The sequence below is a fragment of the Hemicordylus capensis genome, chromosome 10 (genome assembly GCF_027244095.1).
Source record: "Hemicordylus capensis ecotype Gifberg chromosome 10, rHemCap1.1.pri, whole genome shotgun sequence".
NCBI classification, from domain to species: Eukaryota; Metazoa; Chordata; class Lepidosauria; order Squamata; family Cordylidae; genus Hemicordylus; species Hemicordylus capensis.
In genome coordinates, this window is record NC_069666.1 from 11,931,983 (window position 1) to 11,944,472 (window position 12,490).

At 42.1% G+C, this 12,490-nt stretch overlaps 1 protein-coding gene across 1 annotated transcript in view; it reads left to right on the forward strand.

Annotated features, from left to right (window-relative positions):
- The window catches only part of LOC128335146 (NAD(P) transhydrogenase, mitochondrial-like), a 74,397-nt gene that overhangs the window by 32,657 nt on the left and 29,250 nt on the right, over positions 1 to 12,490 (forward strand). Inside the window, exons 10-13 of the mRNA XM_053273039.1 lie at positions 4,218 to 4,371; positions 6,487 to 6,648; positions 9,903 to 10,013; positions 12,299 to 12,444. Of these exons, the coding sequence (XP_053129014.1) occupies positions 4,218 to 4,371; positions 6,487 to 6,648; positions 9,903 to 10,013; positions 12,299 to 12,444 (573 nt within the window). The remainder of the gene's footprint in view (positions 1 to 4,217; positions 4,372 to 6,486; positions 6,649 to 9,902; positions 10,014 to 12,298; positions 12,445 to 12,490) is intronic.

Consider the following 12,490-nt stretch of genomic DNA (forward strand, 5'->3'; position numbering starts at 1 on the left):
TGAGCCATTTTGGAAGGGCGGTATACAAATCAATCAATCAAATAAATAAATGTTGTCCAAATTGGTGGCCATCTCCACCTCTCATGGCAAAGAATTCCATAGATTAATTACATGCTGTGTGAAAAAGTACTTCTTGTCAGTCCTAAATTTCCCGACCTTCAGTTTCATGGGATGACCCCTGGTTCTAGTGTTGTGAGAGAGGGAGAAAAATTTATCTCTGTTCACCCTCTCCACTCCATGCATAATTTTATACATCTTGATCATGTCTCCCCTTAGTCGCTTGTTTTCCAAAGTAAAGTGCCCCACATGCCTTGCCTCATAAGGAAGGTGCTCCAAGCCCCTGTTCATCTTGGTTGCCCTCTTCTGCACCTTTTCCAGTTCTACAATATCCTTCTTAAGATTCGGTGACCAAAACTGTATGTAGCCGCACCATAGGTTTATAAAGGGCATGATAGTGTAAGCATTTTTATTTTCAATCCCCTTCCTAATGATCCCTAGCATGGAATTGGCCTTTTTTACAGCTGCCATGTACTCAATGAGCTGTCCACCATGACCCCAGGATCTCTCTCCTGGTCAGTCACCTACAGGTCAGATCCCATCAGCGTATGTCATTGGGATTTTTTGCCCCAATATGCATCACTTTACACTTGCTTACATTGAACCACATTTGCCATTTTGTTGCCCACTGCCCCAGTTTGGAGAGAACCTTTTGGAGCTCTTCACAAAAATTGTGGATTCCAGTACCATAAATAGTTTATGTCATCTGCAAATTTGGCCACTTCACTGCTTACCCTAACTTCTAGATAATTTATGAACAAGTTAAAGAGCACTGGTCTCAGCATGGATTCCTGGGGGACCGCACTTCCTACTTCTCTCCATTGTGAAAACTGTCAATTTATCCCTACCTTCTGTTTCCTGTCCTTTAATCAGTTACTGATCTACACATGAACCTGTCCCTTTATCCCATGATTGCTAAGTTTACTCAGAGCCTTTGGTAGGGAACTTTGTCAAAAGCTTTTTGGAAGTCCAAGTCAACGGGATCACCTTTATCCACATGCCTTTTGACACTTTCAAAGAATTCCAAAAGATTAGTGAGGCAAGACTTGCCCTTCAGAGGCCATGCTGGTTCTCCTTCAGCAAGGCCTTTTCTTCTGTATGTTTAACAATTTTGTCCTTAAGTATGCTTTCCATCAATTTACCTGGTACTGGTTTAGCTGACCAGCCTGTCAATTCCCCAGATCCCCCCTGGATCCCTTTTTGGAAATTGGAGTTACATTGGCTACTTTCCAGTCCTCTGGTACAAAGCCTGATTGTAGGAATAAGTTACATATTTTTGCTAGGGATCAGCAATTTCATATCTGAGTTTCTTCAGAACTCTTGGGATGGATGCCATCTGGCCCTGGTGATATATTAATTTTTAGTTATTCAAGACAATTTAGAATGTGTTCCTTTGTCACCTCAAATTGGCCCAGTTCTTCAGCCTCTAAACCTGAGAAGCTCAATTCCGGAGAGCGTATATGGTCAGTATACTCCTCTGTGAAGACAGATGCAAAAAACTCATTCTGCTTCTCTGCAATCTCCTTATTCTCCTTAATAATCCCTTTCATGCCCTCATCATCTAAGGGGTCAACCGCCTTCAGGCAGGTTTTCTACTTCTGATATATATTTAAAGAAGTTTTTGTTATCCCCCTTGACAATTCTAGCTATATGCTCCTCAAACTCTCTTTTTGCATCCCTTATTGTCTCCTTGCTCTTCCCCCCCCCTTTTTTTGCCAGAGTTTATGTTCGTTCCTGTTCTTTTCATTTGGGCAGGACTTCCATTTTCTGAAGGAAGTCTTCTTCCCTTTTATAGATTCCCTTACTCTACTTGTTAGCCATGCTGGTATCCTCCTAATTTTGGTGGTACCTTTCTTCCTTCTTGATATCAGGGGTGTAGCTAAGGGAGAGTGGGGCCGTGTTTGCCCCGCGCCCCAGTGGCCCCTCAGAGTGATGGAGATAACCCAGGGCCCAGGTTCTTTGAACCAATTTTCTCAATTATACCCATGCTCCTGCTCCATTCCAACTGAGCTTCTAGTATTGTGGTCTTAAATAAATTCCATGCTTTCTGGAGTGATTTGACCCTCCTGACTTTCCTTTTCAACTTCCTTTGTACCAGTCCCCTCACTTTTTAGAAGTTTCCTCTTCTGAAGTCCAACACATCTGTATTGGACTTCCTTGACAATTCTCCACTCGCATATGTGCCAAATTGGATGACACTATGGTCACTGCTCCCCAAAGGTTCTGCAATTCTGACATCTCACACCAGGTCCAGGGCACCATTCAGGATTAAGTCGAAGGCTGCCATCTCCTTGGTTGGTTCCGCAATTAACTGTTCTAAAGGACAGTCATTTAGCATGTCTAGAAATTCAGCATCTCTTTCATTACCTGAATGTGAATTTACCCAGTCTATGTGTGGGTATTTGAAGTCACCCATTATTACTGCCCTGTCTCTCTTTGACGTCTGTCTGTCTTAGTTGCTTTCCCAACTCTAGGTCACTCTCAGCATTTTGATCCGAAGGGCGATAGCATGCCCCTAGTAACACATTTCCTTTAAGTCCTCATAATCACCCATAATGATTCTGTGGAGGACTCTGGTCCACCTAGGTTTTCTAGCTTGTTGGAATCTATCTCTTATTTAATATACAGTGCTACTCCTCCCACAATCCTCCCCTCCCTGTCTCTTCTGTAGAGTTTATTTCCAGTAATAGCAGTGCCGCACTGGTTCTCACCATTCCACCAGGCTTCCATTACACCCACTTCATCTATGTTTTCAGCAGTAACCAAATACTGCAGTTCACCCATCTTTGCTCAAAGGCTTCTGGCATTGGTATATAGACAGCTATACGCCAAGTCCCTCACCTGGTGTTGGCATATGCTTTCTCCCTTGCCATCATTTGATAGCCTGGACACAATTATTCCTGCTCTGGTAACAGTTTTGTCTATTGCAGTGTTTGTATGTGGAATAGGCCTTGAAGATGGTTTGGAAACTACAGTCAGTACAAATACAGTGGCAAGGTTATTAACTGGAACTGGGCAGAGGGAACACATTTTGCCAATCTTAATTTAAATGCATAGGCTCCAAGTCCCAATTAAAGGTGCTGGTATTGATCCTTAAAGTCTTTTAAAAACTTGGGTATCCAATCTAGTGAATATGGGGCATATTGCATAGAAAGCTACCATTGGTCCATCGAGCTCAATATTGTCTACTCTGACTTGTAGTGGGTCTCCAGGTTTTCTATTGGGGACCACCAGGAGATGCCAGGGACTGAACCTGGGATCTTCTACATGCAAAACAGGTGCTCCTCCTCCAAGCTATGGTCCTTCCCTAATATATATGGTATTCAACATGACTGTCGTAAATCTGTTGGCATGGCTGACCCGACAGGATTTACAATCCCTCCAACTCCACTTCTGCGAGTCACGATGGAAATTCTATAGATAAGAGTAGCAGCTTAGCTGCACGAACCAAAGCAAAAAAAAAGACTCTTAAAGATAAAGTAGTATGAGCCAAAACAAAGACCCTTAAAACTAAACTAGGTACCACCCCCCAACACACACACACAATAACTGAAATAAAGGAGCAAGGAAGGAACAGAACAAAGGACAGGCTGAAACAAGAAAGGTTGAACAATTAAAGTACGAGGAACACTGTCTGCGGAAAACAATGTTGTTGACAGTACTGACTTATGAACAGCGTCTGCTTGATATAGGGTTCGAGATAACCGACAGCCAATCAGGCTTTCCTGACTCAGCATTTCTGTTTCCTCTCGTGTGAGAACTTGCGCCTGCATGTCTCCCACTGAGCCTTTCTCTTGAGACGTCTTCTTCACACAGGTGAAATTCCAGCTTCCTCCTGATCAGTCTCCTCAGCCCTCATCTCTGCCAGCTGTCCAGATTCCCCTGTGCTGCCATTCCAGCTCAGCCTCAGAGTTTGCTCTCACAGCCAAGTCCTCCTGCTGTGCTTCTGAGCCTGCTCTCCCAACCAAGTCCTCCCGTTCCTCCTCTGAGGTCTGAGCCATGACAATGACTTTACTAGAGATTAATCAAAACAAATTACTTGTACTTTATCTAAGAGGACGTACTTATATATGTATACAACTGATTTCTGTAAGGGTTCTCATGCTGATGTTAAGCACGTTATCTTAATCCGTCCTAATGAGAATCTTTCTCTGCAACAGGAAGGAAAGAATATATTTCCAGCTCCTTTACCTAAAGCCTTGCCACCCCCTCCCCCTGCTAAACAAAAAACTGTCCAGGAGTTAGAAGCTGATAAACGGGCGTTAATCTCTCCATTCAGAAAGACAGTGACTTCAGCTGGAGTTTATACAACAGGTATTTAGACTTCTTTCATTTAGTTTAATATTTATACATTGCTTCCCCCAAAGTTCATAGTAGTGTATATTTAAAAGATCAGTAAATCAAAGTAACATATTAAACCCTCAGTTTACTATGAACAAAAATTGGCAGAAATTAATTCAAAACGAAGCAGCCACATCAACAGGTACTAGTTAACTTGTTGCTATAGTGTGCAAGGAGCTGTAGTAATTTAAATCTGGGACTGGGAATATCAAATCATGGACCATTGCAGTTTCTCCCAGATGTACAGCAATTATACAGTTTAGTTATACTTCAACTTTAGTCTCCAGCGTTCCCTAAATGTTGGAATTGCCAGCTTTGTTCCCTTACCTCTTATGAAGAATCCAGATGACGTTAGTGCCACCCTTTGCATTCTAGTGTTTTCTGTGTTATCTTCTCCTTTTCCTTCACACTTGATTGTGGCAAGTTTTGTTTGCAATAAAATGCAATGACATCATCAGCTTGTCCAGTATGGACCAGCAAAGTGCTGTTGAAGCTTTTCAGGGTTCCTGTGCCTTTCATTAAAAGTGTCCTGTTTGCAGGCTCTGCCCTGATCACAGCTTCAGGATGAGCAATGAAGAGCCTCTTAATTGCCCCATTGTCCGTTTCTGTCCTCATGGGGAGTGGGAAGATAGCTTTAATTACTTTCCTCTTATTATTTTTATTTTTCACTTTCTGCTTGCAAAACAGCACAATTTCACTATTAAAAAATGAGAAGGGGGGGGGAAGAGAGGAAATAATTATAGCCTCTTACCTTCCTACCTCCCACTGCCCCCTGGAACAGGCATGGGACAATCAAGAGAGATTCTATGGTACCACCTGGCCCTTTTGATTGCCAGTCTAGAGGGAAAATCCAGAAATGATAGGGTATCAGAATACTCGATGTAATTCTTGTCATTGGTGCTGGATTTAGGCACAAGGTAAGTAAGGTAGAGTTTAGAGCCTCACATGATGAGTGGTTTCTGAATACCAGAAAATTTCCTAAATTTATACTTCTGTGCCTACACAATTACTTATCACATTGAATTTATAAATCTTTGTAGAAATCACTGTAAGTCATATAGAAATTTTATTAGACTCAGGCCTGGATAAGACCAATGCCCACGATTACGAGTATAGGCATCATTAGCCTCTTCAGATGAATGCTGCTGCAACTGTATGAGCAACATGGTGAGGGTGGGTGTGTGACACACTGGGGTGGCTTCCGACCTGTTTTGTACTGCTATGGAGCCTTTAACCTTGGCATAGCTTAGGGCCTCCGCATGTTATAACCCAGCCCTGCTTGCCATAGGACTTGCCTTCAGAATAACTCCCCATACACACACGCCTATGCCTTTGTGCTTCCAGTCCTCTCTTTCTGGCATTAGGGGACAGCCTCTTCACACAGCCCTCTCTCTAGGAGTTACCTCTAGAGATGCAGAAGGTACACATTCCAGCTTTCTATTACAGTGTAAACTGGCACTAAATTTATGTGTGTGTGTGTACAGACTCTCTACTGCACAGGCTAACCAGGCCACTCACCTTGGAATATGGACATAGACCATTGGATGGTCAAGGATGTTAGGCTTTCACTGTAGCAGAGAATCTAATACTAGAGAGCACAATCAGGTCATCCCAGTTACTCTCATCAGGTATTGCTGAAGTGCCTGTGTGGTCTGCTCATTTTAACATTATTCAGATGCTACAGTACAAACGTTTCCCACTAAGCAATGAAAGTAGTCAATCAGGAATTAGTGCCGTTTTTAATTTAGCTCTTCTCGGTGCTTCGCCCTTCCGTGATTTACTCAAAATGAAATATTTTACATTTCAGAGATTTTTTGTATTGGCATTTCCATGCCTGGATTCCAAATTTTACTGGAACAGACAACTTGGCTAAGTGAATCCTATCCTAGAAAGTCTCAATTTCTGGCAAAAACAGGGAATGAAAGTTATGCCTATAAATTCCTATCTCTGAAGGCTGCTCCTGTTCTTACTGTTGCCAAGCTCATAATGTCCATGGAAACAAGGATGGGCCTTTGGTCTGGTTTTATTTTATGAGTAATACAGACAAATGCCCTTTCGATTCTCCTGAGGTCTTCTTTTTCTTCTTAGGCCTAACAACTATTTTAGGACTGGGTGTTGTTTCTCCGAATGCTGCTTTTACACAAATGGTGACCACCTTTGGCCTTGCTGGAATTGTTGGCTACCATACTGTTTGGGGTGTCACACCTGCTCTTCACTCGCCTCTGATGTCAGTAACAAATGCAATTTCAGGTAAGTCCAGGCTCCTGGGCTGTGAACAGATGATGAACAACAACGAATCAATTGAAAATGTATGTTCATCACAATTGTGACACACATGAAACCAGCCCTCTTCCCAGTGCTTAAACAGGACCCTTTCCCTTCCTGTTTGAAAAGAAGCCACCCCAAGCAGTATTGCAGTAGAGGGGCAGGATCTAAATATTGGAAATAAAATAATACATTAATTGAATGTGTACAGGTCTTGATTGGCCAAACCTTGTGTCAATCATAAAGCAACCACTCCTTTTTAGAGCAGGTGCAGAGTGCTGATTGGCTGGCCCTTGTGTCAGTCAGGAAGCCACTTCTCCCCGCTTGAGCCAATTTCATGATGCAAAAAAGAGGAAGGTACCTTTTTTTTTTGTTTAAAAAGAAAAAAGCACCAACCCAATTTATAATGGATAATCATCCCAAGGACTTACCAAAAAAAAAAGTGGTCAGCCCACCTGAACCATGATAACAATCAGCTTGCATTCTGGATCCAGGGATGTGTATTAGTATTGGAGAGAAGATAAGGAGAGACAAAACTTGTGATGCAGTAGAAAACATGCATCTGTGTACATGTGGATAAAGCCTTACACTTCTTTCTTAGTTGTATGTTTGGTGTAGTGATAGATCAGATTCATTTGTATGGCTAGGGAAAGTCAGAGTGTACTCACACATTCAGATGTATATCCTATCCAACTAGCAATAAGAGACAGCCAAGATGTGATATGTTTATGTTCTGGATAGACTCCCATTGTTGGGAAATTGCCCAATATGATAGCAAAGGTTCCCAAAGACAGACCACCTGTCCCAGTTAACAAGTGCAACCATCATGTAAGTACAAGAGGTGTGATTTCACAAGAAGCTTTTGGAAACGATGGTTTGTCATTATTATTTCTAGAAAAATATCACTATCAGTTGAGATCATATTTAATTTTTCTTTGGGAGACCACAAATGCCTACCAGCTTATCTGAAACTTGACATGTTCTAGCTCCTGACTGAAAACCAAATGAGCACTACTGGGTGGTTGTTGTTGTTGTTGTTTTTATTAATTCAGTTTCTATACCACCCTTCCAAAATGGCTCAGGGTGGTTTACACAGAGAACTAACAAACAAATATAGCAGGCAGAATGTGTGCATAGCACAGGTCTCTGTGGAATTGCTAAGGGACTCTGTTATATTGTGCAGCATGTGGAGCATCAGGTTGCATGGTGCTTTACTATATTTTAAAAAATCTCTCTTTCCATCCAAAAACCAGCATGTGAGACAGGAGGCTAAGCAAAAGCCTTTTTCTTGCCACGCTCATTTTCTAGCACCAGGAAGTTTTGTCTATGACTGTGGACACGTCTACTACAATCTGCAGAGTGAACTGACAAACGGTCTGGAAACAGTCATACCACTTAATTATCCTAATTGCATAACCACATAAACATACAATGCTGCCTTGTCTGTCTATCTATCTATCTATCTATCTATCTATCTATCTATCTATCTATCTATCTATCTATCTAACTAACATATTTCTGTACTGCCCCAAACTGGGTGGTCTACAATTCAAATCATATAAACATTAAAGTCATTTTAATACTTTTAATTTGGGGTTTTAAATTATAAATCTAATTAAACGCCTGGGTGAGTAAATAATGTCTTCAGTGCCTTTTAAAAGGTTGCCAGAGATGGGGAGGCTCTTATCTCAACAGGGAGTGCATTCCAAAGCCCAGGAGCAGCAACAGAGAAGACCTGTCTCTGAGTAGTCACCAGACGAGACGGTGGCAACTGTAAATGCACCTCTCTAGAAGATCTCATTGGGTGATGGGGCTCATAGCAAAGAAGGCATTCTCTTAGAAACCCAGGGCCTAAGCTGTTCAGGGCCTTATAGGTAATTACCAGCACCTTGTATTTTGTCTAGAGACGTATCAGCAGCCAGTGTAGCTCTTTCAACACAGGAATAATATGGTCTTGCCAAGATGACCCAGAGACCAACCTGGCTGCCACATTCTGTACCAATTGCAGTTTCCAAACTACATACAAAGGCAGCCCCACATAGAGCACATTGCAGAAGTCCAGTCTGGAGGTACCAGCATATGTAACACTGTTCTGAGGTTATTTGTCTCAAGAAACAAACACATCTGGTGTATCAGCTGAAGCTGTTAGAAAGCACCTCTGGCCACTGCCTCAACCTGGGACACCAGAGAGAGGTTTGGATCCAGAAGCACCCCCAGACTTCACCCCTGTTCTAGATGGACCAATGTCCTGCACACATTGTCAAGGCATTGGTCCATCTAGCATAGCATTGACTCCCCAGGGTTTCAGATGAAACCTGCCCTACCTGGAAATGCCAGTGATTGAACCCAGAACCTTTTGCATGCAAAACATATGTTCTGCCCCTGAGCTACAACCCCATCCCTTGAACTGGGCCTGTAATATAGGCCTTATAAACTGGCCCTGACCATATGGGAACACTAGTCTCAAATGGGGTAGCTAGTGAAGGTAGTACATGACATGTCCTGGCACTTGTAATCTGTTAATATTTGGTGGGCAATTCAAAGGGTAATGAAATCAGGCATGTTACCACATTTTCAATTACTCTAGCCCTAAGCAAATGTTCAAGTTGATCTATTTATCCACTTGCAAGAGAACATCTCCTACTTCAAGGCCATATTTTTACAAAACCCTTAAATATTATAGATAGTGTCTGAAACCAGCAAAATATGTTGGTACTGTAACAGAATCAGAATTTCTGGACATAATTTTTGGTTCCATAACTGACATAGTTTGCATGTCTCAGTCATAATCTATAATATTAAAAGGATTTTGTAAAAATATGATTTTATAGTAGGAGATGTTATCTTGCCAGTTAAAATTTGTTTAGGGCTGCAGCCATTGAAAAAGTTGTAACATGCCAGATTCTTTTACCCTTGGAATTGCCCTTGTGATAGTAACATTGCAACACTTGAGGTTTTATTTCTCTGTAAAGCCAGCCCTATATGAGTAATTCTGACTGATAATTTACAAATAGTTATTTTTGTTGCTTGGCAGACTTTGAATTCTTTTCAATGTGAGTAAAAGCTTCTATCCCTGAAGTAGTTTTCCAGCCTACTTGCTCTCATCAGAAGATGAGTTGAGAGATGTTGATAATTTGAATAATCAACCATATTCAACCACAACAGGAAACATCTGCTGTAATACAAAGATTTACATATTCTTTAGTTATGATTAAACTGTTAATCTGTTTCTACTTTAGGCCTTACTGCTGTCGGTGGTTTGGTGCTGATGGGAGGATCCTATCTTCCTTCCAGCGTACCACAGACATTAGCTTTGCTGGCGGCATTTGTCTCTTCTGTCAATATCGCAGGTACATACTCAGTGCATGTCAATTCCTTCTAAGATTTTTGTACATTTCCATTCACTTCCAAAACTTTAATTTCTGTTTTGAAAGTGACATGTTTTTACCTCCCTCTCCCCATCCTAATAAACTAGGTTAATGGAAGGCAACTGGATACAGACTTTCCTCTGGGTCAAATGACATGTTACTGTTGGTTTTCCCTGTGTTTGGGGTTGGTGGTGGTATTTTAAAGTAAAGTTGTCTTTTTTCATTTGCTTGAGTTTTAACATGGATAGATCTTTATAGTGATCCAGGCTCCTTCACAACATGGGTAATAAGTCTGTGCAGTAGCTCCGAGGAAGCATTTCATAGCTTCTCTGAAGTTCCGCCCTTCATTTTCGAAGCATGCTTGGTATCTTGGGCGGCAGAGCACCTGTAGCTCAGACCCTTTTTGACTGCCTCAGCATGTGCCTTGTTAAGGTTTGCTCCATATTTTGGTTCCTGTGGAAATTAGAAGAAAATTGGTTTAGATTCTAAGGCTTGGACTCAGACTGCTCTCGAGTACTCTCTCCTATCATTTCGGATTCATGGGTGCTTGGAAAACCTTTAAAAAGTGTTCATCTTGCAGGGGGACTCTCCCTCTATCGGACAAGTACGACCAGTGTTTGCTCTGTTTGGGAGAAGATCATGTCATCTGGACATGTAAGATCTGCCTCTCCAACAGACAAGAAAAAGTAGAGAATTGCATCTTAAGGCTGCTTTATATATACAAAAAGTAATGCTCCCCTATCCCTATACAACATTTCCTGTTACCGCCGCCGTCCATAGCTTCGATCTCACCCGACCATCAACACTCAAAGTCATTGTTGATGTTGAGAGAGCCTCCCATACCCATGGAGGCTTGGAGCACTCTAAGGAGGTTTTAAAGAAGCCTCGCAATGTCTTCAAAGGAGGACATCACAAGCACCATAGAAGTGGAAACATTGTGAGGAAGACGCCTTATTGTGCTCTACTTCTAAAAACAAGAAGACCTCCTCTTTGACATCAGTCCTGAAGTCGACAGCCCCAGCATTGAAGATTTCATATTGTTCAAGGTCGACATCAACCCAACATTCATTGTCAGCAGTCACAGGGGACAAACATCGAATTCATCCCTCCTTGACCTCAGTTCAACCACTGACATCGGAAACTTTATCCATGGAAGGTTCTCCGGAGAGTAGGGATTGTACCCCTTCTTTTTCCATGTTTCAGTACATCTCATCTAATGCCTCCTCTTCCCCAGAGGTTTTGGACGTCACTTCAACTTTGATCTCGCCCCCAGCATCAACACCGACACCAGTATTGATGACAATTCATTCTCCTGTTGCTCCACCTTCAAGATTGGCGAGCTCGATACTAACAATACCCAACGTTGTCAGCACCTCCACAACACAGCTTCAATTGTCCTCTACTTTGCCTAAAGGACATACCACGGTTGCAGAGTGCTACTTTTACTCCTAATCTTGGCATCGACTTTCATTCTACACCGTCAGTGTCCAAGATCTTCCCCTGTCACAGGATATAGAATCTATTCTAGATTCTATGAATAACACACTATCTGGCTCAACCTTCAAAGGATTTTCCCTACATGAATTGGACACTGAGGAGGACCTGGGTGTTTTTTTCCTAAATCAGGCAGCTGAAACAAAAGATGCGGGTGGCAGGGTAGGATCAGGAGTGGATTCTTGTGTGGACGGACTGTGAGCTCAGTTATAATGAAGACAAATTCCTTAGCTGAGCATGTGCTCGCAGTCACATTGACTGACATTCTGACTCCGTATATTCAAGGAAGTCCCACTGAAATTAAAAGGATAGTTTTGTATGCCTAACTTGTCATTTTAATTTCAATGGGACTTCCTCAAGTAAATTTAATCAGGATGTTATCCACTATTTTGCACTTGGCTTTGGTTGGTGTACCTCATAGTTCTAGTAACAAAAGAAGTTGGTCCCGCAATCCTGGTGTACACTGACTGGCAGCAGCTCCAGGGTTTCTAGCCTTAGCTGGAAATGCTGCCAGGGATTGAGCTTGGAACCCTCTTAGAAATGTAACAGCTACTCCCTTCACCATCATCTGTCCTGTCTTGCCTTTCCTTTCCTATTGCTGCCTTAGTCTCTTCCTTTCCACACACAAAAACCTGGCTTTATGCATATGAACTGGGTTTCAAATGCCACACCGTTTTGTATACAGGTTGGACCCTGGCACAAATTAGGCCCCTGCATGTAACTTCTATCTTTTCCCTTTCATTTTAACAGGTCACGTTTCTGTTTTCCAACAGGTGGTTTCTTAATTACCCAGAGAATGCTGGATATGTTTAAGCGACCAACAGATCCACCTGAATATAATTATCTTTACCTCCTCCCTGGAGGGGTATTTGTTGGAGGATATGGTGCGTCTCTTCTCAGTGGACATAGCATTGAGCAGGTCAGAACTCAGTTCCAATTTTTGCAAAGAATATCACAGGATTCCT